Source organism: Myotis nattereri (genome assembly GCF_964212035.1).
Source record: "Myotis nattereri genome assembly, chromosome: 10".
NCBI classification, from domain to species: domain Eukaryota; kingdom Metazoa; phylum Chordata; class Mammalia; order Chiroptera; family Vespertilionidae; genus Myotis; species Myotis nattereri.
Window position 1 is genome coordinate 58,047,368 of NC_138085.1, and position 26,870 is coordinate 58,074,237.

The following is a 26,870-nucleotide window of genomic DNA, read 5'->3' on the forward strand; positions in this document are numbered from 1 at the left end:
AAAGGTTCGCCATCACTGACCTAGGCACAGCTGCAGGGAACAGCTGGTCCAGCTGATAGAGAACTGGCAATGGGCAGGTTGCGGACATGAAGAGGGCAAAGGGGCTATGGACTTGAAGGGCTAGGAAGAATGGGACTGAGCTGACTCATCAAAGATCCCCAAAGCAGGATTCAAACACTTCATTACTGTGAAGACAGGGCATAACGACCTGCCTCTATGACAGGCAGTGGAGGATCTGGGGCAGAAACCAAAGGGGTTGGCTTAAGTGCTGAGCACAGAGAAGCCAGTGGTAAACTCTCAGGCAAACCCTAATAAAGCATTTTGGAGGGTGATTAGCACCTGCCAAGAGAAAAGGCTCAAGGGAGATGGAGCTGAAGGCAGAGTGGTTGGGAGATAGACAGGAAGGGGTTTCCGGAACACCTCAGCTAATCTGGGGACTTGGACATGGGGTGAAAAGGGCCTGTGCAAGCAACTCAGAAGAAAGGAGCAATCAATATGTTGAGGGCCGGGGAATGGATGTACAGGAGAGACACCCCTGAGGTGTATGCTGAAATGATACAATGTTTATAAAATAAACTAAGCAGAGCTGAAAGGGCTCAGGGTCCCAGCTTGAAGTATGGTTACAAGTACCTCTCAAGGCAAAACTCAAAGCCTTAAAAAAGGATTAGCCATACAATTACGGTAAATTTTGTACAGCCTACTCTAATAGGTTTCAGTTTCCTTTATCAAATTTTCATAGAGACTGAAGGTTTGACATAAGTACGAATTTATTGACATCAATTCCTTAATCTATTATTCCAACACAGAGAGAGTATTGAAGAGCTGAAGACAATGATAATAAACCCACGAGATCTGAAATTTGCAAGGCCCACTCCCTCCGAGAGAGAGAGAGAGAGAGAGAGAGAGAGAGAGAGAGAGAGAGAGAAGTCTTCAAAAAGAATCTGAAAACTGCTTTCAATTATAGCAGGAAGTAATGAGTTTGACAATGTAAGCATTTTATCCAGAAACATATATCTATTCCATAGATACCAAATCGATTACCATATAATTGAGTTTGAAAATATACAAAATATTTGTTGTTCTTACATACTGAAATTAAAACCTAATTTTAAAAAGTGCACAGTAAAAACAGCGTAAGGAAACCTAAAATATCCATGGTATGTGTGTAGTTTTCCATTTTACTGCCAACATCAAATTCTGTATTTGCCTTATTGTTGCAAATATATTTTAAATGTTTCAAGGCCATTTACAACACTGACTAGTTTACTAGGTCCAACAACGCTCCAGCTTCCGGAAGGCGGCCAGCACTGGACGTGGAGGCGTGGCCCTGCAGCTCCTGCAGCAGTAGCAGCTCTGGAAAGAAGTCACCAACCAGGTATGTGTAAACTATCGACTCTTGTTCTTTTTAGAATTTCCCTGTGGGAGGGTCGGGGGGGCGGGGTGGGGGGGAGGTGGGAGGAAGGAAAAAAAATCAACAATAAGGACACAAACTTCAAGAAAAATATTTCACATAGTTTAACGAACAAGCTGTCTGGAAGCCATATTTCACTTTGGACAACTTTAGTTTCCAAGAGGAGAGATAACCTTGCATTACAAACTTTTATTCAGTAATCACAAAGCACTCCCCACTCTAAGTTTATGAGCCCTTATCCCCCTGGGGACTGAGGACAGGCAATAAAGAAAGAAAATAGAGCTATCTTGGATTTAGCAAACCTCAAATATTCCTTCTGTTCCAAAGACAAGGGAGTTTATGATTTCATGAAACTAAATAAAAATTTTAGCCTACACATGTTTCTTTGTTGTTTAAAACAAATACCTTTAAAGGGTCTTAATAGATCAAATGTCAATGATTATCTGTCAAAAGGAAGTTCAAATACTGGTTGAAAACAACCTAGAGGGGAAGATATCTTGTTCCCAATTCCCTCACAATATAGACATTTGGACTTTCCAGTTTTGCTTTCTGGAGAAGTTCACTTTTTAGAAAAACATTCTCATTAAATTCCTATACTTAACTATTAGATACAAATACATTCTTTTCTTGTAAGTGGGAAATGCTTGCAGAATACAAACAGTAAAAGCAAGATAATAGCAAGCAAATGGTTTCAGGATGTTTACTTGATATCCAGTAGAGACAAAGTCAACTCTGCCATAAGATAATGCCTTGGCAATCTGAATTACTAATGGATAGGGAGAGAGAAAAAGCAATAGGGATCATAGAATAATCAAAGAAAGGTTAACAATATATACTACAAAATGAAGAAGGATCTCTAACTCAGTGTTTTATTAATGACAGGTATTTTAAGGACTAGATTTAAAAGTTCTGAGAGGGCTTGAAAATTCCCTAACCTCAAAGGTAGCTGCAAAGAGCTCTCCTGTACTCAACATGAACCTTTCTGCATTCAGAACCACATGCCTTCCACAACTCTGGAGTCTGAAGTTCCCCTGCTACTTTCTTTCATGTGTTAGGTGCCAAACAGGCTTCCTCATATTACTCATACTAATGTATGTACTCTCTACATGAGCTAGCTATTGCCCAGCTACAACATCAAGAGGCCAAAAGGGTTAAAGGAGGCATTCGTCAAGAGGACCAACCCCCACCCCCTATATCTCCAAGAGCTCAAGTTTCCTGAAGCACAAGTAACAGGAAATCCATAATCAAAGCCACATTGGCTGGTTACATTCATCACATGATGTCCCAGAAAAGCATCATAGACACTTTCTGAGGTAGCCAGAGGCCATCACGAAACTACTCTGAGAACAGACTCCAATACATTACCGTGATACATTTCCCAAGGAGACGCTAACTAAGCAGAATGCTGCCCTGCACCACCACTAGCAGATGCTAAAATAAAGCGATGGTTTGTGCATCTCCATTTCCTTCCCAGTGCCAGCACATAGCAGGAACGCAATAACTGCTCGCTAAATCAATAAGGAAAGCCGTGAACTTCAAAGAGCGCAGGCTGAAGACAGTACCAGGCTGGTGGTGGTACAGTATTGTCTGAGTTACCAAAACGTGCTAAGCATCTGAGATGATGCATGGAACCAAGTCCTGGGCCCCTGAATGCTACTTTTTATGATATGTGGACATGAGTTTCAACAGAAAAATAATGCCAATAGCCACTTGACCCCAGCCTGGAGGCTCTATGTGAAATTAATTCAAAGAAACATTTTGGAATTAAAAGGACAAGACATTCTTAGGTTTATATAGATATATATGAGAATAAATTTGCTAAAGAGGGTTATTCTTCAATAGCACCATTTTAGATTCATATATAAAAGAGCAAGCCCCATCATAAACCTAAGAGTCCCCTGAACCTATAAAACAGTAGCAGAAATGCCAAAAAAAAAAGGACACAGTATCAGGGCCTTAGAAGTCAGGTCTTCTGTCAACTTATAACTCAGCCAAAGAAACTTAATTTTACTTTTAGGTAAGAGGACAAGTTTCACATATATATAGTTTCTAAACACTTTAAATCTCTTAACCTTTTGCTCCTGAAATGCACAGCAATGAAAAATCTTTTTTTTTTGCAATAAAATATCTTATATTAAATATGTTAAATATTCTATTGTAGAGAGCCTGCCCCCTCCCCTCCCTTACCTTACTGGACATCTTCAGTATGTCAATCTCTTCTCTCTGTTTAGACAGTGTCTCATTCATGCTGCACAGGTGGTCACTCATCATACTTAACTGACCCTCATAACTCCTCTTGGTAGTTGTCAGTTCATCCTAAATGGCAGGGAAAAAGAGAAACAAAAATTCAAAACCCCATTAGCCACACCACTCTGAAGCTTTTGTAATTTATTTAAAAAAATTTTTTGGAAAAAGCAACTTATCTAAATAATCTATATGATCAATTAGTATGAAGGTTAAGCCAAAGGCCTAACAAGAGAACAAAGTTAAAAGAAATGGGGGAAAAGTTTTTCTCAGCCTTCCAAATGTCTTTACAAAAATAAAAGCATATCCTTCTATGCAAGGTGTAAAACTGTCACAAAAAAAGAAGCGAGCTGCTTGATCTTTTCAAGTCCCCGAAGGTTTTCCCGAGCCTTTGGTGATGTGGGGCGTCCCTCTCTAGCACCATCCCAGAGTTGGATGGCCCAGAGCCCTCTAGATAGGATGTTTGAAAGAGGCACCTTCCTCTCTCGTTCCATCTCTCGGGCTCCCTTCAGCCCCTTAAACTCTAATCCTGTGCTCCCAGCTAATCTAATAAACTAATCTGAAACCAGAGGAAGTGGGTGTTGCTGTGCTAATGTGTTTATTCTTTGCCTGTATCATGTTTATAATTAATAAAAGTTTTCTGGAAACAAGGGTTTAAAACAAAGGAGTAAGGGGAAATATTTTGCAGCCCTACCTTTCGGTTTAGGCCAATTTTATGAAACAGTAAAGAGAAGAAACAGAATAAAAATAATAGGACAGGGATTAGCAGGGAGGAAGAGAGAAAGACCAATGGGTAAATAAGTAGTATTTAAAGAAATGCTTTCATATTGACATGTTGTGAATCATACCACCATATATATGGAATGAAAACATGAAATATGCTCAGTGCTTCTGTAAAATACAGTAAATACCAGTATTTTAATCCATAATTAGCAACTTTGACATAAGCAGATAAATATTCTGTTGACTCAGAGAAAGTGACACTTTGTGGCTAAAATATCCCATCATTTATCATATTCTTTGAAATCGTGTTGGAAATTTTGGGAAGTTAAAAAATGTAAAGAAGTTGCATGAAGGGTATAGAATAGAGAGATGTAACTATTTGTGTTAACTACTGCATATACTCCATACTTCATTTAAAGTGGATAATGACAGCTAATACTCAGCTAAAAGTGTTGTTTGTATAACGGATTATCTTCTTATTTATGAAAGTAAAAGTAATTTTACTTACCAAAGAAAGACATGTTGACTACAAAACTATTTAAAATTAAAATCAACTCAGAGAAACAAACAACACAACCACTTTTTGCCTTACATAAGTAAGATGTTACTTTAAAATGAGTTAGAAACAACATGGTTAGGAAAATGTGTGTCTAGAGGTCGAATGCCACTACTTTAGAAAGAAAATGCTGACTTTGCTGCCCAAGAACTTTGAATGAAATAAACCTATGAAAACTGCTTAGGTAGCACTTATGAACTCACCTGAAGTCTGCTGATTTTCTGACTGGCTACTTTCATCTCCTCTGCCAGGGTCTCCTTGGACTTTTCAGCCAAGGCCAGTCTTTTAGAGAGTGCTCGGCACTGTTAAATCAGAAAGCATTTCATTATCACAGGGGGCATTTCCCGAAAGCAAATTTACTTCAAACAAGATTATTATAAAAGAATCTCCCAAACCAAAGCCCTTCCTCCCTCCTAATTTCCCCAAATATCTGCAGAATACCTACAGGCCTTGTACCAGACACTAGAATACACATAAGGAAGATGTGGCCCAACTCTCATCATGCTTAAATAAAACCAAAAACATTTATTACTGAATATTTTAAATGTATAAAATCCAGCAGCACTGAACAAGAAATAGAGATATGGCACCAAGAACCCATATCAGTAATGAAATAAGACATCACTACAGATTCCACAGACTTTTCTAGTGTCAACGTAAATATAAGAGGTAAACTGAGGCAAGCTCCAAGAACCAAAAATTGAGTCTCTTTGGTAACCACAGAGAAATTGCAATTTGGGACATGGAAACTATAGTAAGCTACAGGTGAGTTCACTGAGGATTTGGAGCAAAGAGGAAGTAGGAAGCTACAATCCAAGCACAAACTTCATTGTCTTGAGGATGGGGAGAAGCTCTTGGTGGAGGTTCATTGATCGAAGGTTGTTTCCGTTTTCTATAAATCAGGTGTTTATGAGAAATCACTCTTTCAGTCTTTAAATTTAGTTTACCTGACAACCCATATGTGAAACTCCCCATCTCATATCCTCCAATTCTCTTTTAGAATGAAATCTTTTCACAATAAATATAAATGCACCTTATGGAGAAAGAAGGTAATCCAATTTAGATAAAATGAACTAAATATCCAAAATTTATTTTCTAAGACAGCCTCAAGAATAAATAGATTGATGTAGTTCCATTTATATTTTGTTTTGTTTTGTTTCCTTTGCCCAAGAAGATATATCAGAAAAAAATATTGCTAAGGTCACTTTCATCATTTAAAAAGGAAACAGAATGTCTACTAACCAAGCTCATCAATGTTTTTTCCTAGCTCTAATCCAACGACCAGTGGTTGCAAAAAACATAAGAAGTTTTTACATTTACCCAGGATTCATTTAGATTCAGACTGGACAAAAAGGAAGTGGTTATTTCAAACATTATGATTCATGTCTGACCAGGCAATATAGATCCTAAGATACTTTTCTTGTGTTTTAAGTCCTTTACTAAAAACCACATTACAGGAACAATAAACGCGTTACAGTCCTGCTCCACAGATTATGCTTTATCTATATGAAAAAAAAGAATAAAAGTTAGGGCAGGAATGTAAAGGTCCCAGCTACTTTCTTTGAGGGTTTTACCAAACCTAGGCTATCCAGAGACAGAAGAAAAAAGGAAAAATCAATTTCACTCTCTTGTTTAAAGAGGGTGTGCCATTAAAAGGATCACCAAACTTTCTGGTAAGGCCAAAAAGACTGTCAAGGAGGATCTATTGAGACACATTTGAATGCTGTGTTGACATCTGATGCTCAGAGGAATCATTCCAGTAAAGTCATAGGGGGACACCACTTCCTGTTTACAAATGAGGAAAAACTAGGACAATTTAAAAATTCTTGTATCACAGTTGTGCTGAAGACGTCCACTAAAACAAACAAGTCTCTTGGAAATAAAACTGCCTCAAAAATCCCCACTCATTTCAGGAAAGCTCAGCCAACCACCCTCTGTTAACCAAACATCCACTAGTATGTGCTCAAGCACTAAACCTGAAAAAGAGGGAGAGAGTTTTACAAGGCAGGAGGCCTCATGAAGATAACAATCACATCAGGGACACCAGCTCAGAAGGCGGTTAGGGATCCAGATAAGGACATGACTGTGTGCTGCACCGCAGGCTCAGGTGGTCAGTACTCCAGCAGTTCTGCTGTAAGTCATCCAGTCTGTTGCCCTCGCATTTTCTAGAGCCCTGCAAGCTGTCACTGTTGATCCACTCATCAAACAGGTATGTAATGGTTGTTTGTGAACAACACTGAGAGGCACATCATTTATTTTAGCAGGAAACAAGCCAAGCAACTGGCCACCCATCAACTTCTCCATCTCCATAGTTACTGGCGAAAATCACAGTCAGTTCCAGTAAAGGATGTTGTTGTTTTTTTTGTTTTGTTTTGTTTTGTTTTTTTTAGTTTCTTTAACAATTACAGCATTATAATTCTCTATTTGACATCTACAGCTGACCTTTTAATTCGGAGACCTTACAGGTATTCTTATATGTTGAGCAACATTCAGTCTACCTTATCATTTGTTTCTTACTCTTTGATAGCAGTACCTTCTTCCTTCATTTTCTCCCCTTCTAATCTATGAATTGTGTATAATTTTATTGATTATCTTACATAGTGTTTTTCCAATTCTCTTAAGAGAATGAATTATTTAGTGAGGAAAGAAGAAACTATAACAAAAAGTAAGATTTTATACCTTTTAAAGGTTGGAAAAGGTTATGTTTTTATCACAGAAACTAATTTCAACAAATTGTCACTCAAAAATTGGAAAGTACTTTTTAATAAAAGGAAAAGGGCATATTTTATTTTTTAATTTCCATATATGAAAATTTTTTGGCCAATAACTGTCTATAATTATCTAAAACAAGTAACCTATAATAATAATATTCCAAAACATGCATGACCATCAGAAAAGCTACCTATAAGTCTCAATAATGGTTTAGTAACTTAGAAATGACAAATCAGTCCTGTATTTACTGAAATGAAAATTTTTGGTTGGTATGTAGACCAATCAATACAAACTCCAACCAAATTGATGGATGAATAGATACTGACCTCTCTCTTCTAGTGAACAGCAGGAGACAAGACAGTGACCTAATTCCTGAAGGGGTTAGGAACAAACCACCAAATCTAATTAACTCTCCACTCACCTCAGCATAAAAATGCACTGACTTACTGTCAGCCAGCTGTAGCTGAGACGTCAGTTCCACTATCCTTGCCATGTAGTGATTTTTAATTAGGTCTTCACGAGATTCCACATCTGGAAACTAAATAGAGCACACATAACAAATTAAATGAATGCCACTGAGATGAAGCAGTTCTAGAAAAAAAAAAATTTAACATCACTTTAGGATACAGAAGAGACAATATTTTGTACATTTTTATTTGAAATTTGATGGGGGATCATAGTTTTCTTACCCCTCAAAGAAACTTCAGACAGGGCAGGCAAATGAATACTCCAAATTTCCTTTTTTTATATATATATTTTTTTATTGATTTCAGAGAAGAAGGGAGAGGGTGAAAGATAGAAACATCAATGATGAAAGAGAATTACTGATTGGCTGCCTCCTGCATGCCCCACACTGGGGATCGAGCCCGAAATCCAGGCATAAGCCCTGACCAGGAATCAAACCATGACCTCCTGGTTCATAGGTCGACACTCAACCAGTGAGCCACCACAGCCAGGTTCCAAATTTCTTTTTTCAACACCCTATCTAACTCAGAATGAAGCTATGGCTTCAAGAAAACAGAGCAGAAGTGAGGTATTGGGAAGCCCTGGCACCAAGTCCCTCCATTGCTTCATTAGCCACAAACTTGACTTTCAAAATTTCCATCTGTCTGATTCCTATGTCCTCCTCTAACTGGAAGAAGACAAGGAAAAGGGAGCATGTATTTGAACCTCTAAAATCTGAACATTCTTTTCCCCCCAACATTATCTTAAATCAGGCTCTAATGCTCTTAAAAGATGCTAACAAATTAAACTACTTCTATAATGAACAGTTACGAGCCTTGTCCCAGACTAGTATTTCTTCTAGTTACTCTAGCAATGACACACTATTGAATTCAGTTAAAAAATATATGCAGAGGTTCAAGATTAACTAAAGTATAGGGCCAATAAGGAAAGCAAAGAATTTAACAAACAACTTGAACTCTATTTACCAGCTCACCATACTGAGTGGTAAGATGCTTATTTATAAAGTTACATCTTATAATATTTCAAAACTCTAATGTGCAAACCTCTGTGACAAGCCAAGTCTGACCTGGGTTCACCCACTCGAGGGCTGGACACAACTAGCAGGCACACTGTTCATCAAGCCTTGAAAAGCCCTGCTTTCCCAGCCTGCCCAGTGGGAGGGCCAAAGGCTCTCAGCCTCGCCCAGCATGCCAGCGAGCTAATGGCCACCCCTTGTCAAACTGCCAAGTCAAGTCATTCAACGAGACATTTACAAAGCAGGCTATAATTTGCTGGTGACAGTTGAAATAGAATCAAAGAGAAAAGCCAAATGGATCCACTAATGGAGGGGAAAACACTGGTTCCACATTCGCTAGAATGGTCAGAAAACACACTTAGACAAAGCTGATTGTTGTAAGACTTTGTCAACAAACATGCAGCCCAACATCTACTAACAAAACAACATGATGCCAAGCACACTTTACCTCAATGTCAGAAGTCCTGGTTAAAACCCCAATCTAGAACATAAGGAAAAGAATTCTTTAGAATAGACTGTTTACATTTCCAACACAACAATTTAAACAATGCAATACTTTCTCTTCTCAGTTCATACTTTTAAAGCACACTGGGCCTGGAGTACTAGGTCACTCTTGGATTGTGTTTTACTGCAAGGAAGCAGTACCTACGGATAGATAACCAACCACATTTGCTATTTCTGCCATGAGGTGGTAATGGATGATCATCATCCCTATTTCCTTTAACAAAACGCTGTTAGTCATTTTCATCACTAAAACCAACAAATTGGGAAGAGACAAGAGCTTCTGACTCCCGTTGTCATTTCTGTACTTATTTCCAAAGCAGTAGCTGAGATGGTGACCATCATAACAGAATATTCCAAACAGAAAATAAAAAAACACGGGGGAAAAAAAAAAACTGGCTGAAAATTCAAAAAAAGACAAAAGAAATACATGTTTGATACAATGTTGTTATATCAATAAATATTCATTTCATATTTAAATCAATGCAAATGTAATTTTAGACACATTAAAGTGCTGCCAGGCTTTTAAAGCTAAGCTTGGTTTTTTATGGATTAAGACTTCAAAAACAGATAGTCATGCTCTGGCTGGCGTGGCTCAGTGGACAGAGCAATGGCCCTCACACCAAAGAGTCACAGGTTCAATTCCCAGTCAAGGGCACGTACCTGTGTTGCAGGTTCGATCCCTTGCCCCAGTCATGTCTCTCTCATACTAATGTTTCTATTTCTTTCTTTCTCTTTCTCTCTCTCTCTCTCTCTCTCTCTCTCTCTCTCTCTCTCTCTCTCTCTAACACCCCCCCACACATACTCCCACTTTCTCTAAAAATCAATGGAAAAAATATCCTCTGGTGAGGGTAACAAGAAAATAACAACAACAAAAGATAGTCATGATTACTAGATTAAGGTTACTGTTCATGTGCTTGGGCACAATAACTTTAAAGCTGCTGGAAACTCAGTTTCAAGGATTCTGCTCATCAGAGATGATACCCAATAAAGTTTTCACAGATTCTAAATAATATCCTTAAGAGTATTACTCTGAAGAGTGTGCAGCATATCAACTAAACTGAATGTGTGCTAATGAATATTATGCCCACCTAACTCTAAAGGGTCTTTTTTTATAAGACTTCTTTTGTTTTTTTAAGAGCCATAATTTCTACTCACTGAAGCAGGAGTAGCAATTAGTCTCTCCCTTTCAGTTGCAAACTGTTTACAGTAACACGCCAATCATTTACTTTTATATATTCAAATGTGACTACATTTGGCATCCATTCTGCTCTCTGGCCTCACCCTCTCACTCCCCAGTTATGGTTTGAGAATGTGGGACAGCACACAGCTCCTCTTACAGATGTTTATCCAAGTTCTACTCCATTAGATTGAAAGTAACTAAAGGAAAGGAACAGGTTCAATCCTATGAAAAATGAACGGAGGCCAACCATGTCCTGACCATCAAAGACCATATCCAAAATCATGGAAAATGTGGTGGTAAATGTGGCAATCTCAACTGTACCTTAAATGAGAGGGGAGAATAAGAAAAGCTAAAAAGCAGAAACATAAGGAAGACAAAAAAATGCCATGTCCTTTTTAAAAAAAATCTATTGATTAATTTCAGAGAGAGGAAGGCAGAGAGAAACATCAATTTGTTGTTCCACTTATCTATGCATTCATTGATTGATTCTTGTATGTGCCCTGACCAGGGATCGAACCTGCAATCTTGGCATAACAGGACAATACTCTAACCAACTGAGCTACCCTGCCAGGGCGAAAAAGCTCCTTATTTTTATCTATTGTCTCCAGATCATTTTTGGCAGGAATCCGCTATGTGCAGAGGGAAAGACAGTTCCGTGATGAGCCCTTTCTCTAGGCCTGAAATAGTCCTCTCCTGTTGGACTCCTGCTCACTTTTGAAACACACTCATGCTACCTCTTCTGTGAGGTCCTCCCTAAGCCCTCCAGAGACTCTGTGATCCTACAGCACGCTGCACACCACAGGTCAGGGCATTGGAGATGCTTTTTGAAGGAGGCATCTGCTTACCAACCTGCTTTTTCTAAAGCACATGGATTATTCCTATTATAAACAAACATGTAATTTAGATGATTAACACTAAACACTAGGTTAGATCCTTACCAATTAACATTTTTTTTTTAAAGACAGCACTTACCTCACTGGTGCTGTGAACTGGCTCCGACACAGCCTTAGCTGTTTCTTCCTGGTCTGAAGCATTCACCACAGAGGCATTCTCCTGGGCCTGCCCAGCCACTTGCCCACTACTCGTACTCTTCAGCTTGTCTGCAATTCGCTGATTTTCTTTCTCCAACTTGATTTTGGCTAACTGTGCTTCCAACATCCAATGTTCTTTTTCCTGCTCCAGTTTAGAAATCTTCTCCAAACTCTGCTGAACCTGAAGGCAACAAAGAGGTTTGCACCTTAGAGAATGATGAAGGTAAAACTCAGTGGCCAAAAAAATACTTTACCTAAGAATGTAAACCAAAACTACCTAAGGTAAGAAAAAGCTTGACCCTAGAATAGGAAAAGATTTATTCAACAGGATACATAGAGCACATCCATAAATTAAGAAACTGGCCCTAGCTGGTCTGGCTCAGTGGATAGAGCGTCAGCCTGGGAACTGAAGAGTCCCGGGTTCGATTCCGGCCAACGGCACATGCCCAGGTTGCAGGCTCAATCCTCAGCAGGAGGTGTGTAGGAGGCAGCCGATCAATGATTCTCTTTCATTATTGATGTTTCTATCTCTCCCTCTCCCTTCCTCTCTGAAATCAATAAAAATATATTTAAAAATACATAAATTAAGAAATTGAACTATAGTAAAATAAAAAATGTCCCTTCATTGGAAGGTATCATTAAGAAAGTAAAAAGGAAAGCCAAAAGGTGGAAGAAGTGGTATGTATCCAATAGAGAACTAATATTCAGAACATATTAAAGCACTTCTATAAATCAGTAAGAAAAAGACAGATAACCACACAGAGAAATAGGAGGGGGGGTGAAAAAAAACCTGAATAGACATTTGAGTAAGACTATAAAATAAAAAGAAGGTACTCAATGTAACGATCAAAGGAAAGCAATTTAAAATCACCCAAACGACCAAAAAAAAAAAAAAAAAAAAAGGTGAAGAGATTAAGAAGTATAAATTGGTAGTTCTAGAATAGTCACAGAGATGTAGATTACAGCATAGGGAATACAGTTGATAACACTGTAATAACTATGTATGGGGCCAGGTAGGTACTTGAAATATTGGAGACTACTTTATAAAGTGTATGATTATCTTATCACTATGCTGTCTGTACATTTGAAGCAAATACAGAATAATATTGAATGTAAACTGTAATTGGGGAAAAAATGAAAATACAAAGATGGGCAAGTTTGTGGAGTAACTGTAATAATCATAAACATAGTGCTGAGAGGAGTGGAATTTGGGACAAACACTGAAAACTGTTTAGCAGGATCTTTTAAAACTGAACATAACCTATGACCCAGTAATTTCCCTTCTAGGTATATATCCAATAGAAATGCATGCATGTTTACCAAAAGACACATATAAGAAAGTTTATAGCAGCACTATGATAGCCAAATACTTAAAACTACCCAAGTGCTCATAAGCATTAAGAATAAATATATAATATATATTCACACAATACTCAAAAGCAATAAAAAAAAGAGAGGTTACAATTACATATAACACAGATGAACACTACAAATATAATGTTGAATGGAAGAAGCCAGACTGAAAGAGTATACACTACATACTCTTATGTAATAAAACGTTCAGTATCAGGCAACAAACCTAATCTATGAATGCAGGATAACGGTTATCTTTGGGAAAGAGGAGAATAGCAACTGGAACGGGGCATTAGGAAAGCTTCTGGGGTCCTAGTAATTTTTTTAAGGTATACCTTACATACATACATACATACATACATACATACATAAATATTTTTAAAAATTTTTATCTAGGTGCTGGTTACATTAATTCATTGGGTATATATTAATGATTTGTATACTTTTCTTTAAGTGCATTATACTTTAATCAGAAGTTTAAAAAGCTAATTCTCAGGGCAAATAAAAGTTTGAGAATTACATCAAATAAAATCTTATAGAGAATTCCAAATGCTTTACCAACTATCATAATTGAGCAATCACCACGTACTAGCACTATTCATGGAACTTTCCTCCCGTTATCCCACTGAGGCCTCCTGACAGTCCTACAGTTTTCATTTCTCAAAGAGAACTAAAGCTTCCAACAGCTACACCACCTGCTGAGCCAGCAAATGGCAGAGCCGGGATTTGGGACTCCATCTGTCTTGCTCACAAGTCTGATTCTTTTCACTATATCACACTGCCTCCCATTGGCTCAATTAATCCTTACAAGACCCTGAAAGGTAGATATTGTCCTACCTTAGAGAGGCAGGAAGTGAGACCCAGAGTGTTTATCAGACTAGCCTGCAGTTGGTCAGTGGCTGACTGGGAAAAGCAATAGCTTTGAAGTCAAACAATTCTGTCCCTTAGTAGCTACTTTGGGTAAAAGCTGCTTCATTTCTTTGAGCCTTACTTTCTACACATAAAATAAGAAGAAAATCTAAAATCAATTCTTTAGGTATTCCACATTTTTATTTTTTTTTATATATATTTTATTGATTTTTTACAGAGAGGAAGGGAGAGAGATAGAGAGTTAGAAACATCGATGGGAGAGAAACATCGATCAGCCACCTCCTGCACATCTCCCACTGGGGATGTGCCCGGAATCGAACCTGGGACCCCTCAGTCCGCAGGCCGACGCTCTATCCACTGAGCCAAACCGGTTTCGGCTCCACATTTTATTGTTTGTCTCAGGAACTGTTTTTCAGGAATTATTCTGTGTATGAAATTTTTAGCGTACAAATATCGAAAATCGAAAAGTGATATGTGTCCTATGAAAATAAGGTCAGCATAGATAAAATATTGCTGCAGATGAATTTATTTTATGGTGTGTTTAAAATAAAACATTTGCAAAACTCAAAGCAAGCCAGTATTAAAGTGAATAAATCTCTGACAAAAGTTAAACTGCTGTCAGTTTGTACCAACTTGTACAAAGATAGTACCTTCTACTTATCTGCCTCCAATTTGATCAACCAATTGAATACTAAAATTTTTTCATTCCTGCTCATTTAAGAAGTAAAACAATTCACTGAGTCTCTAGTCCCTCCTTCCTTTGCCTTGTTATTTCAGACATTTAAATCTAGTACCTAAAGAAGAATTATCATGGCCAAAGTGTGTTGATACTAGTTTACTGGCAATTATAACACCGATTGAATCAAGATGACTTTAAATATTGAATACAAAGAAATGTCTTTCAATGCATTATGCTTATGGTGCTTTTTAGCATGTGTTAAACAGTTAACTTTACATGTTTACTTTATAGCCTCTTAAATCACACTATGTATGTTTAAAACCTTTCTAAGGGATTTAATATTTATGCTCTTTAACAAGTACCATGATTTCGCAGGTACCATACCTGTTGTGCAAGGCCTTCTCGACTTTCAGTAGAGCTGAGAAGGACCCGGCGGTTCGCCAGCGCTTCTTCATAAGGCACAGACTCCGAGAGGGGCTATGGGAAAAGCATCATAAAAATTAAAGAAAAAGATCGTATTAGCTTCATGATCCTACATATACAAATTAGAATGCTAAATGGGGTTTGATAATAAATTCAGATGTATGCCAAGATAGACTATTTTCTTTAATACATGTGGAAAGAAACCTCTTTAAAAAAAGAAGATAAATAATGAAGGTGAATATCATACCAGTTACAAGCTACAATTAAAACCATATTGACTTGCACCAAAATAGAAAGATAAAGTAACAGGATAGGCAATCTAGAAATAGACAAAAGCATATACAAAAATATATTATGTGGCAAATGTTTCATTTTTAAGTCAATGATGAAAGGGTAGTTGAGATAAATGGTACAAGAACAACCAGCTAATAATTTAGAAAAATAAGTAATTAGATCACTGTTTATACTCCTCATATCAAAATAAATGAACTTAAGATGGATTGAAAAGCTCAACCTAAAAATTTACACCACAAAAATACTGGGGGAAAATGTAAGTGACCATCTCAATTTTAGGAAGTACCCTGAGTTTCCAAGATTCCCCTAACTGAGTGAGCATCACCACCACTAAGAAAAAGACTGGTTTGATGACATAAAAATTAAAATTTCTATTTTGAAAAATTAGTACAGCAAACTGAGGGGGAAATATTTACAATATAAACAAGAGATTAAAATCCTTAATATAGAGAGCTTTCTAGCCTAATTAGGAACATTTACTTAAAAACAGATAAATGATTTGGACACGGAATTGATAGCATAAATATTCATGATAACTTTATGAAAGAATGTTCCACTTCAATAATAAGCAAAGAAATGCAAATTAAAATAACAATAAGGAACATCTTGTCTGAGGTTGACAAGTACTGAATTTGTTAAATTTACACTCCTATTAATGATAAACTATAAATTGATAATCTCCCTAAAGTGTCAAAATATGAAAATGTGTCAAAACATGAAGTATTCATAGACTTGGAACCAGCAACTCCTTTTTTAGGAATTAATCTTAAAGGTATAATTAAAACAATTAAACAAATATAGAAAGGTAGGTAGCCGTATACATTGTTAGAAGTGTGTTTGTCTGTATGTACATGTGAGTGTGTACATACACACATTAAAATTTTTCGGATCCAGATATACTCTAGCAAAGTTAAGAGTAGCTAGCTTTGGGTGGTAGGACTTGGGGTGACCATAATTATCTTCATTTACTGCTCTATCTTCTGATTTCTTTTTGCAATGATTGTATATTCTTACTATATTCAGATAAAAATTGTAAATGTATTCTATTTTTCTGTTTCTATAAGTTTAAGATTTTCTGAAGTTTGACACTGGCTGCCTGGCTGCCTCCCCCTAAACAGTCTCCCAGGTAATGGGGACATGACTCCAACACGGCCTATGCATATATCATGTATTAGGTTTGGGTCTCTATTACCTCCTCCTCCTCAAATACCCACAACATCCACCAAACACCTGTGCCTCAAAATTGTGTAAAATCTAAACACTGTAGTATGAGTTGTGGGAAAACTCTTGTCATTCTCTGGCATTATTCCTGATTTTTCCTCTGATTTAAATGTTAACAGAAGGTCACAAACCTTTCTCAAAGCCTTCATGTAGGCGGCAGCTTTTTTCTTGTACTGTAGCATGCATTCGGCGGAAAGAGGACTAATGAATCCACTCGCTACCTTAGGCCCATAGCTCAGTGAAGCAATGAAGTAGTCCACATTGTTGCTGAAGAAAGATGCAATCTAAATGAAGAGTGATAAGAAGATAGATTTTGTTTTCCAAAAATATATCTATACATATAAAAAGCCAGCGACTGCAACGCTGTAATGACCGGAAGGACTGGTCGCTATGACGCCCACTGCGGCCAGCGAACCAGCCCAATCAGGGGGTGGGGCCGGCCGGCCAACCTCCCAGGGCCCCTCCCCCAGCCGCCCTGCCCTGATAGGCCTCTCCCACCCAGATCGGGGAGGAGCAGCCAGCCAACACCCCTGCAGCCCTTCCCCCCCCCCCCACGGCCGGCCCCGCCCCAGATGGGCCCCCACCACCCCAATCAGGGGCAGGTCTGGCTGGCCAACCACCCATGACCCCCTCCCCCAGGCTGCTGGCCCCCAATTGGCTCCCCCACTCCATTTGGGGGCAGGGCCAGCCAGCCCACCACCCACAGCCCCTCCCCACAGCTGGCCCCACCTCCGATCAGCCCCTACCACCCTGATCAGCCTGCAGTCCCTCCCCCCAGTCAGCTCTGCCCCTGATCATCCCCCCCACCCCCACCAATCAGGGGTGGGGCTGGCTGACCAACTTCCCCCAGCCCCTCCCCTGGCTCCATCTGGGTGCGGGGCCAAGCTGGCCCACCGCCCACAGCCATTCCTGCCCCCAATCGGCCCCCCCACCCTATCGGGAGCAGGGCCCGCCGGCCAATCGCCCATGGCTGCTCCCCCTAGGTGGCTAGGCCCTGATCGGGTGATCTGGGCCGGCCACCCAGCCAACCTCCTGCCATCTCCTCCTCCCAACAGGCCCACCTGATCCTCCAACTGGGGCCGGGCGGCTGGACCCCACCTGTGCACGAATTCATGCACTGGGCCTCTAGTCTAATACACACACACACACACACACATATATGTGTATATATACTAGTATATGTATATATATTAGCTTTCTAAACAAAGTTAAAGACACTGAGAATGGAAATGAAATTTCAGTACCTGCCTAAAAGCCCACATTTATTTATTTGATAATGCCTAGGCAATGATTTATATTAAAAAGACAATATCAGTATAAATATTGAGGCTATACTTCTGACAGGTCTTAATCTAGATAAATTTTTATTCTTCCTAAAAACCAAAACTGATTCTGATTTATTCAGAATATTTGTAGATGATTTTCATGAGCTCTGGATCTCATTAACTCTGCCACTGCTCTCAAAAATAGAAATATTTGAATTTATACATTCCATTTGAATTTTAACTTTAAACGTTTCATATTACAACATAACCCATGGCACAGGCATCTTGAATATGCACTCTCTACTTAAATTTAATTCTGTAAATCTCAATCTGTATATCACAAATGTAATAGAAAAGACTGAAAATTAAGTAGATCCTTGTTATTTACCGAGTTAACCTTTATTAAATCTACATAAGGAGTCACAAAAATCTGTAATTTTGTTGAGCCATAATTTTGAATCTACAGTGCTATATGAAATTCTGGTATAAATAAAAATGCCTAAGGAAGTTCTTAGCCAGAAAAATTATTCCATTTTGATAAGGAAAAGTGACTTATGAAACAGAGTATTCTACATTGGCAAAAATTGCTCCAAAAGTAGACAATTAATTACTAATGACCTAAAAGATTGTATTTTTCATTAATAATTTACCTTGTCAAATGAAATTCTCTATTAGACAGTACTCAAGAAAATGAGGATCTAAAACTCTTGAGCTATATGTTTCTTATGCATGAAATAGACAATCATATACCCAGTGTTTGCATTTTGGTCATGGTAGTATACGGTGAGGTGTATTTACTCTTTCCTTTTTCTTATGTCTCTGTATTTCCCAAATGTTCTTTCAAAAGCATGTTATACTTTTTTATTGGGTTTTTAAAATAACAATAAAATTTATTTTAATCAAATCACACTAGCTACAAATTAAGCTACCACAGACTAACATTAGTTCAGGCACTTATTCTAGTTAAAAAAAATTTATAAAAAATTCAGACTGAAAATTAAATACCTTTTCTTGAGACAACATTTTAAAGTTTTAGGCAAACCAAATCTAAAATAAGCTATGAGTATACAGGTATTTAATATTCCAGAGTTCTCATAAAAAAAGTGACAAATGCAGAGACCCTGTAAAATGCCAATAGTCTCTTTTTCTGGAATTTGCCTTAATTGAATCAAAGTTAGAATTATCCTCAGAAAGCTTCTGGCATGCCTGTAGATAAAAGTATTAAAGTTGAGGCAGTGGATATGGCCTTCTGTCTAAGGAATCCTGTAGGCACAGGTCTGTGAACTGACAGAACCTAAAGAAAACACCTTTTAATTATGGCTCCAAACTATAGCAAACTGGCACAAAGACCAGTCTGAGTTTGGGAAAAATAATACTTAATATCTGACACAACCTATGGTCATTTCTGACTAACTTAAATCACTGGAAAAAAATTGTTTCTATATGGTCAACCTGTCAGAAAAATAATAATATATAAATATGGATAGAGATTAGCATTTCCTTGAAAAATTATGCTGTCTGTTGAAACAAATGGGCTAAGATCGTCCTGAACACAGTCCTTTCAGCTTCATACATATGGGGATTTCTCATAGAAATCTTAACCTTTAAAGGCATGAATTCTTAGAATGCAACTTCTGCTGAAACCAGGTATCCAAGATAGGATGAGTTTTAAAGAAACTTCACTTTGGCCATCCTGTATAATAAAAGTCTAAAAGTCTAATATGCAAATCAACCAAACGGAACTACCACCAGGGGGCAGATGCGCACTGACCACCAGGGGGCAGACACTCAACACAGGAGCTGCCCCTAGCCCATAGGCCCCAGGCCAGCCAAAGTGGGTACCAGCAGGGGCCCTCCGATCGCCCCACTGGTCACCCCACAGAGGGAGGCAACCAGCAGCAGCGGCAGGCGGGGCTGGCGAGTGGGCGGTGCCAGGCCGGCCAAGGCAGGTGCCAGTGGAGCCCCCCCCAAACCCCCGCCCAATCGCCCCACTGGTGGCCCCACAGATCGGCCCTGATTGACAGCCAGGCCTAGGGACCCTACCTGTGCATGAATTTTGTGGATCAGGCCTCTAGTTTCATAATAATACTTAAATACTTAATGATCCAAATGATCATTATCTAGTATTAAGAGTTCAATGAAAAAAACATATGTTAAAGGCACTTTAAAAGTACTTGGTAAGGTATAAAACCACAGAGGTAGCTTTACCACAAGTATTATCAAAATACAAACAAGCCCTGGCTGGTTTTGCTCAGTGGCTAGAGCGTCGGCCTGCGGACTGAAGGGTCCCGGGTTCGATTCCAGTCAAGGGCACATGCCTGGGTTGCAGGCTCAATCCCCAGTAAGGGATGTGCAGGAGGCAGCCGATCAATGATTCTATCTTGTCATTGGGTGTTTCTATCTCTCTCCTTCTCCCTTCCTCTCTGAAATGAATAAAAATATATTTAAAAAAAAATACAAATAAAAAATTAGAGGGGAGGGAAAAAAAATACTAAAATTTTTTTCTTTTTATGTACCCCAATTTTTAAATATACCCAAGAGTCTATCTATATTGAGACCACCTACAATCTTTAAATGACCAAATAACTCATTAAAACATAAAGTATGAGTGATCCCCTTAGTCATGACAAATGCTTAACAGTAATTAACATATTTGTTTAAATACTGGGTAGGGAGGAGGGAAAGGGAGATGACTTTATTTTACAAAAAGCCTGATAGTCCGAAGTTCTTTCATGGGTTAATTTTCCTATGTCACTGAAGGAAGGAAAAAAAAAAAGTATTACTTAAATATTGAATTTAATGTCAATATAAACAGAAAAATTACCTTTCCTGCTCCATTTGTTAATGCCACTACTGATGACAGGATACAGTCATTTGTTGTAATGAGCTTCTGCGTTGCTGTTGGAAGTTCATGCTCTATTGTAGCTTTTTGACTATAATGTTTGGAAATATCTAAAAAGCAATTGAATGAAAACTCATTACTACCTATGTACAAGTGGCATATAGATAACTAATCTGTTACCTTCTCATATCTATTCTTACAAATTTACTCAAAAATGGTCCTAAATATTAAGATTGTGCTGAATATCAATTAGGTTGCAAATCCACATGGAAAGAATGGAGAGAAGTGAAGGTCCCTTAATACCATCCTGACATCTCTATTAAAGCCACCAGCTTGTACATCTATGTCCCTTATTTGAATGTTAGCCCTTATTCTAGTGTTGGGTAAATGATCCTGACCAACATTTAACCTGATTAAAAACCCTGACTTGATAGTCCAATAGGCACAAGTGAGAATTTATCTGATATTTATATAGCAAACCATGAGCCTGGAACAGAACAGCCAACAGAGGCACAATGTCCCACAATCCTTACTGGGCCTTCACTAGTTTACTCGTACACACTTAAGCAATGAAAAATGTCTGCACAGACAAAGGATTGGATACTCCAGTGTCTGGCTTCACGTGCTGCTGCCTCCAGTCCAAGAATATTACAAGCAAGGTCTGTGGTTACAAAAGCATAGAAGAGAGGCTTAGATATAAACATGTTAAGAGAAACTACAGTAGGTGAAACTGGCCAAATATCTAAGCTTGGAGTTTTCTGGGTCTCTGAGAAATAGAATAATTTTGTATTGGAAGTAAGGGAAAATGGGAGAATTGTTAAGACAACATTGATTCACAAGGAAGGGTAATTATATTTTTAAATATAAAGTGTTTACCATAGCCTCCTTTGAACTTTTATAGAATACTTTTGTTATACAACATTATCATTACCAACAAAGCTAAAAATAAATAAAACAATATGAAAATTAACTTTTATAGCAGCTGTGTAATTAGAGACTTTCATTTACTGAGAATCAAGTAATTTAGCTGATTTCAGACAGTAGATAAGAGGAAACAAGAAAGAAATGGTATTTGAGGTTTAACCTGATACAATCATGATAGTTTAATATAAATTACTGCAAATTTTATGAATATTATTTTTGCTAAAATTTTAAAACTAGGGTATTATTCTATTTATATATTTTATATACACATATAAACTTTTAACTTAATATAATTTAGATTTATAGAAAAGTTACAGCCAGTTTTCCCTATTGTTATCATCTTACATTACTATGATATAGTTGTCACAGCAAAGGAACCAATTAGTACATTACCATTATGTTTAATATATTCTTAAAAATAAATGATTATTCTCTATCTTCAGAAGAGTGAATAAAAATTCTATTGGAATGCTGAACATTTCTTTGTATACTGAACTTGCTAACCCCTAACACAGACATTTTCTTTCTATACATCACAGAAAGTTTTATTTAATATTTTACAGAAAGTGTACAACGCTATAATACAACTTGGTTGGTAGGCAATCTTGGTTGATTGGTAGGTGATTGAGATACTTAAGAAAGACGTATAATACTAAAAACACTATGTAGCTTCTATTTGGATCAGTGCTGTTACAATTTGATAATTAATTATCCCAATCCAATTGTTTACTCTTTATTCAGTCCAAGTATTTTAACTATTTAGGGTGTTCTTTGACATTAAACTTTAACTCCAAAAAGAAGAAAGAAATCAGAGATTTCGTTTTCTTTTATGTTTCCTAGGAGTCTACCCGCTTTAGACCTGAGACTAAACATCAACAATTCTCACTTTAAATGTCCCTTATTAAAGGACCAATTCACTCCTATTTTAAATCCATGTAGGATACACATTTTTTTATAAATCTCTATCTCTCTTTTTACACTGAGATCAGTCTGCCTGCCTGCCTGCCTGCCTTCCAATTTAGGTCAAGCAATTACTCAGGGCAGAGCAGGAAGAAAAGAGATTTGAACAAGAGTTCTCTTAAACACAAAGCTTCTTCCGTTAATGCCAGTTAATGCTCACTCTGGGGTTTCATGGGAGATACACAACAGTCCTCCAAGCGAGGTAAAGAGATTTGAACTGTAAACCTAGCAACAGGACCCCATAATCTTGCCAACCATCCTTCATGTTTCCCAATATTCTCTCTTTACGTTCATTTTCAAGGACAGAAATAAGCGGAGGCACAAAGGGGAAACCCAGATCCTCCCATAATCTCCATCAGCTCATGTCAAAAAATGACAGCAACATTCTTGGATTTGGACCATTTGGCATCTTCTCAATTTTATGTAATGTATGTACAAAAGCATCTTTAGAAAACCTCGTATATTACAGATTAATTAAAATAGAAATAGAATCATGTAAATGAAGCTTTAAGACCCCTCTCACTGGAGAGCTGCCTTCCACTGCGCAGCCGCTCCTTTACAGGAATGTTGGAGGAACCACTAGCAGGAACAAGTCATAGTATCAGCATAGGAAAATTTAGAAAACAAAACCAAAAAACCTCGAGCCACAGAGCCACTTGTAGTTTCAGTGGCCTAATTCTAGGTTAGGTAAAATCCTAGACTACAGGACTACAGCTAAGTCTGAGCTTCCCAAACCAAACACTGCACAGGAAAAGGGACCAGTCCCTTAGGTTTTCTATAAACCAGGCTAGGTTTCACAGGGTTGGGATGACTACCGTCACCTGCCACCAAGACTGTCTACTCAAGCTGTGGTTCCTGCAGCCAGGGTTCATCCAACCAGAAGTTGGATAGACTTTTAAAGTTCCTTATAATTGAAGACAAGCCACAGGAAGGACCATTTTCCGGATTGAATGGTAAGGTGGTGCTGGATAATACGGCTGAGACTAAGAATGATTCCCAGTGCCATAGGTAATATGTCAATCTACAGAAAGGCCCCCAAAATACCCATCTTATGCACAATTTTAAGTTTTAAAAAATTATTTCTGTGACACTAGTAATTGGTCACTAACTGAACTAAACAGCCCAATGAATAATCTAAGCACCTCAGTCACTTCCAATAGTTCTTAATAATTGCTCCGGCCTTCTCCTCCTTTCCCTACCCCAACAGTCTTCAAAATGAACAGAAAGAAGGAGAAAACCTCACAGCCACAAAGAACTATAGATTTAAATTTTTCAGTACTCTGAATCACATGCTAAGCATGTGAAATGCTTTTCGGCACACTCTAGTCTTAGAAGCACACAAGCAACTTTTGAAAAGCAACCAAAGCTTAAAAACAGACCTTCATTTCTTAAGGCTGTGCCGAACAAAATAGGACTTGAGATGGACACTTCACACATAAAAATGCACAGGTTGGTGGAAAGTCAGTGCATTCTTTCTGGGAACTTTAAACCTTGGTTTCCTCAACTCCTTTCATGTTTGGGCTCTAACAAGTGCAATGTATTTTGCTAAATGCCTCTGAACCGCATGTCTGATTTGATACAATTCACACACCTGCCTTAAGTCAGTGTAATGTATTTTCGGCGAAAGTACTGTGCACAAGGGTTTCTCTTTAGCACTTTGTTTACCTTCAGAAATGAAGCAGATGGGAAAAGCAGAAGGCAGTGAACTAGCACTTCAATGTAAGCCAAATGCTACTAAGCCTCTATCTGGGGTCTATTAACCTTCACGGTATTTGTTTAAATCTCATTCAGACTTAGAAAGTGGGATGAAGGTTTTAAGTCTGTGTTCTTTTTCAACCTCACCTTTCATGACATCATGAAATCCATCCAGAGCAGCACCAACATTTGTTAAGACGGAACTGAAGTTTGCCCGAAGGAGTCCATCTGGCTCCGTACCTAGGAAACCAAAGTCACAAACCTAAGCATTTTCCCAGAAGACTTAGCCTGAAAAATTGACAGCCCACCATCTCCCCCTACTTTTGGGAAGACGGAGAATGAAGACTGTTTGTGATATGTTGAGAATAATGGCTCTTAAAATCATGGCAGACTCATTCAGATGTAATGGCAATAAACATATAGACATATCTGATCTGCATTCCCCATGTCCACAAATATTTTTAATGGTTAATAATCAAAACTAAATTATTAAGCAGGATTATATCTATCATGATTCTTTTAGAAATGAAGGTCTGTGAATTTTCACCTTATTACTCTATAACACATTTCTCATTTTACTAGGTGTACCGGTTAATAATGGCAGATTATGTAATCAAAAAAACCACTATAATTTAAAGAGAAACATCAAAAGTGCTTTATTCAAAGTAATGTCCAACGCTAGCTACACATTTCCCCCATCTTTCAGGTAATTTGTGGACACCGTCCAGTAGAACTTTTCTTGTTTTGGGCAAATGCAAGTTGTTTTTGAGTTTGACACACATCTTCATCCAATAATGCTTATAATGTTGGACTTCAAACTTTTTCGGTTGACCTGGAAGTTCTTTGTCTTTCATATCGAAATCATCACTTTTAAAGCATTTAAACCAGTGTTCACAAGTATCTTGAGATGGACCATGTTCACCATAAACTTCCTGAAATATACCATAACTTTTTCTTCAAAATAATGAATTAAAACTTGCCGCAAATGCTTTTTGGCACGAAATTCAACATTTTTAAGTATAAAATATCTGTGATGTTAACACCTTCAGCAAATTTGACATATGAAGTTCTAAAGCTTGCTGTCAATACAACAAAATAGCATACATATCAAATCGCATATATATCAACATAATGTGTAACTCCATCTAGTGAAAAAAAAAATCCACATTATTAACTGGTACACCTAGTATTATTTCCCTACACATTTTTTTAAAAATATGTTGTTATTGATTTTTAGAGAGAGGAAGGGAGAGAGAGAGAGAGAGAGAGAGAGAGAGAGAGAGAGAGAGAAGAGAAACATCACTGATGAGGGAGAATCATTGATCGGCTGCCTCCTGCATGCTCCACACTGGGGATCGAGCCTGCAACCAGGGCACGTGCCCTTACTGGGAATTGAACTGTGACCTCCTGGTTCATGGGTCGACACTCAACCACTGGGCCACAAAAGCCAGGCCCTACACATTATTATTTTTTTTTATAAGCACCACTAAAAACACTATTACTCAAACATCACAGAGTTCTGCTTTTGGCATGACAACATGAGCAGCTGTACAGATCAGCTCTCCAGCACAACTGGTGAAAATTATTAAAAAGGAACCATTTAAAATTCTGGAAATGATGCTAAAAACACAGCAAGTGACAAAAAAATTTACTCAAGAAAAATCTATAATAATTTGGTAAGAACAGTGAGAGTCTGTGGTATGTGAACCAAGACCCACTCCTTTGCTCCCTCTCCCTACCAGCTCATACACTAGAAATCCCACTCCAAACTGGTACAGCCAAGAATGCAGGGCTCCCTCTCCCAAACTGCTGGAGACTGCAGTTCTCATCTTGCCCTCAGGTACCTATTGCTGAGCATGACTGAGAGATGGGGAGCCCTTCTTTCACCTAGCCCTGAATCATGGATGGAGGCCCTACCTGGGCACAGTGCTTCTGAGAATCTGGGGCCCTGATCACCCTTGCCCCAGCTCACCCATGCCCCAGCTCATCAACAGAAGTACCACGCTGAAAAAGGCAAGCCAAGGAGACCTGGGGGTGCTTTCCTACCCCCTCTACCAAGTGCTCACCTACTAATGCAGGTGTGTCACTTTGAGAAAAGTACCTCTCTGTCCCCCTCCCCAGCACCAGATCCGTGGCTCAGAGATTTAACCCAAGTGGGAAGCAAGCCTTAAAACAGAAAGCTCTGAATCTCTTTGAAAGGAACTGACTTAATTTGCAAGAGCATGGAGGGCTCAAGCGAAGGGAAGCATGCTCTAAAAAATGATGACGGTGGCAGTGAAAGCAAATAAGAGGAAATTGGCAGTTCATTAAAGATATAAGCTAAACTGTGGGCTGGTTGGTTTACCACAGAGAAGCAGAGAAAGATACAGCTAAGAAGAGCTCTCCCAGATTCAGAATAAATCTCAAACACTATCTCAAGAACTATACCTGCTATGTACATGCTAGGTCTATAACTAACTATACCTACAAAGGAGCCCAAATTTAATTAGATCAGTCTGTGAAG

The 26,870-nt window shown here is 38.3% G+C and overlaps 1 protein-coding gene across 2 annotated transcripts in view; it reads right to left on the reverse strand.

Moving 5' to 3' along the window:
• Positions 1–751: 751 nt before the first annotated feature.
• Positions 752–26,870, reverse strand: part of PPP1R21 (protein phosphatase 1 regulatory subunit 21) — a 54,101-nt gene continuing 27,982 nt past the window's right edge. Inside the window, exons 13-22 of one of the 2 annotated variants that reach the window (XM_081101256.1) lie at positions 24,515–24,607; positions 20,771–20,898; positions 16,813–16,965; positions 15,128–15,220; positions 11,783–12,022; positions 9,575–9,607; positions 8,068–8,184; positions 5,138–5,236; positions 3,599–3,727; positions 752–1,416 (exon numbers count right to left, since the gene is read on the reverse strand). In XM_081101256.1, the coding sequence (XP_080957382.1) occupies positions 1,387–1,416; positions 3,599–3,727; positions 5,138–5,236; positions 8,068–8,184; positions 9,575–9,607; positions 11,783–12,022; positions 15,128–15,220; positions 16,813–16,965; positions 20,771–20,898; positions 24,515–24,607 (1,115 nt within the window). In that variant the 3' untranslated portion in view covers positions 752–1,386. The remainder of the gene's footprint in view (positions 1,417–3,598; positions 3,728–5,137; positions 5,237–8,067; positions 8,185–9,574; positions 9,608–11,782; positions 12,023–15,127; positions 15,221–16,812; positions 16,966–20,770; positions 20,899–24,514; positions 24,608–26,870) is intronic. The other variant, XM_081101257.1, reaches the window with a different exon arrangement.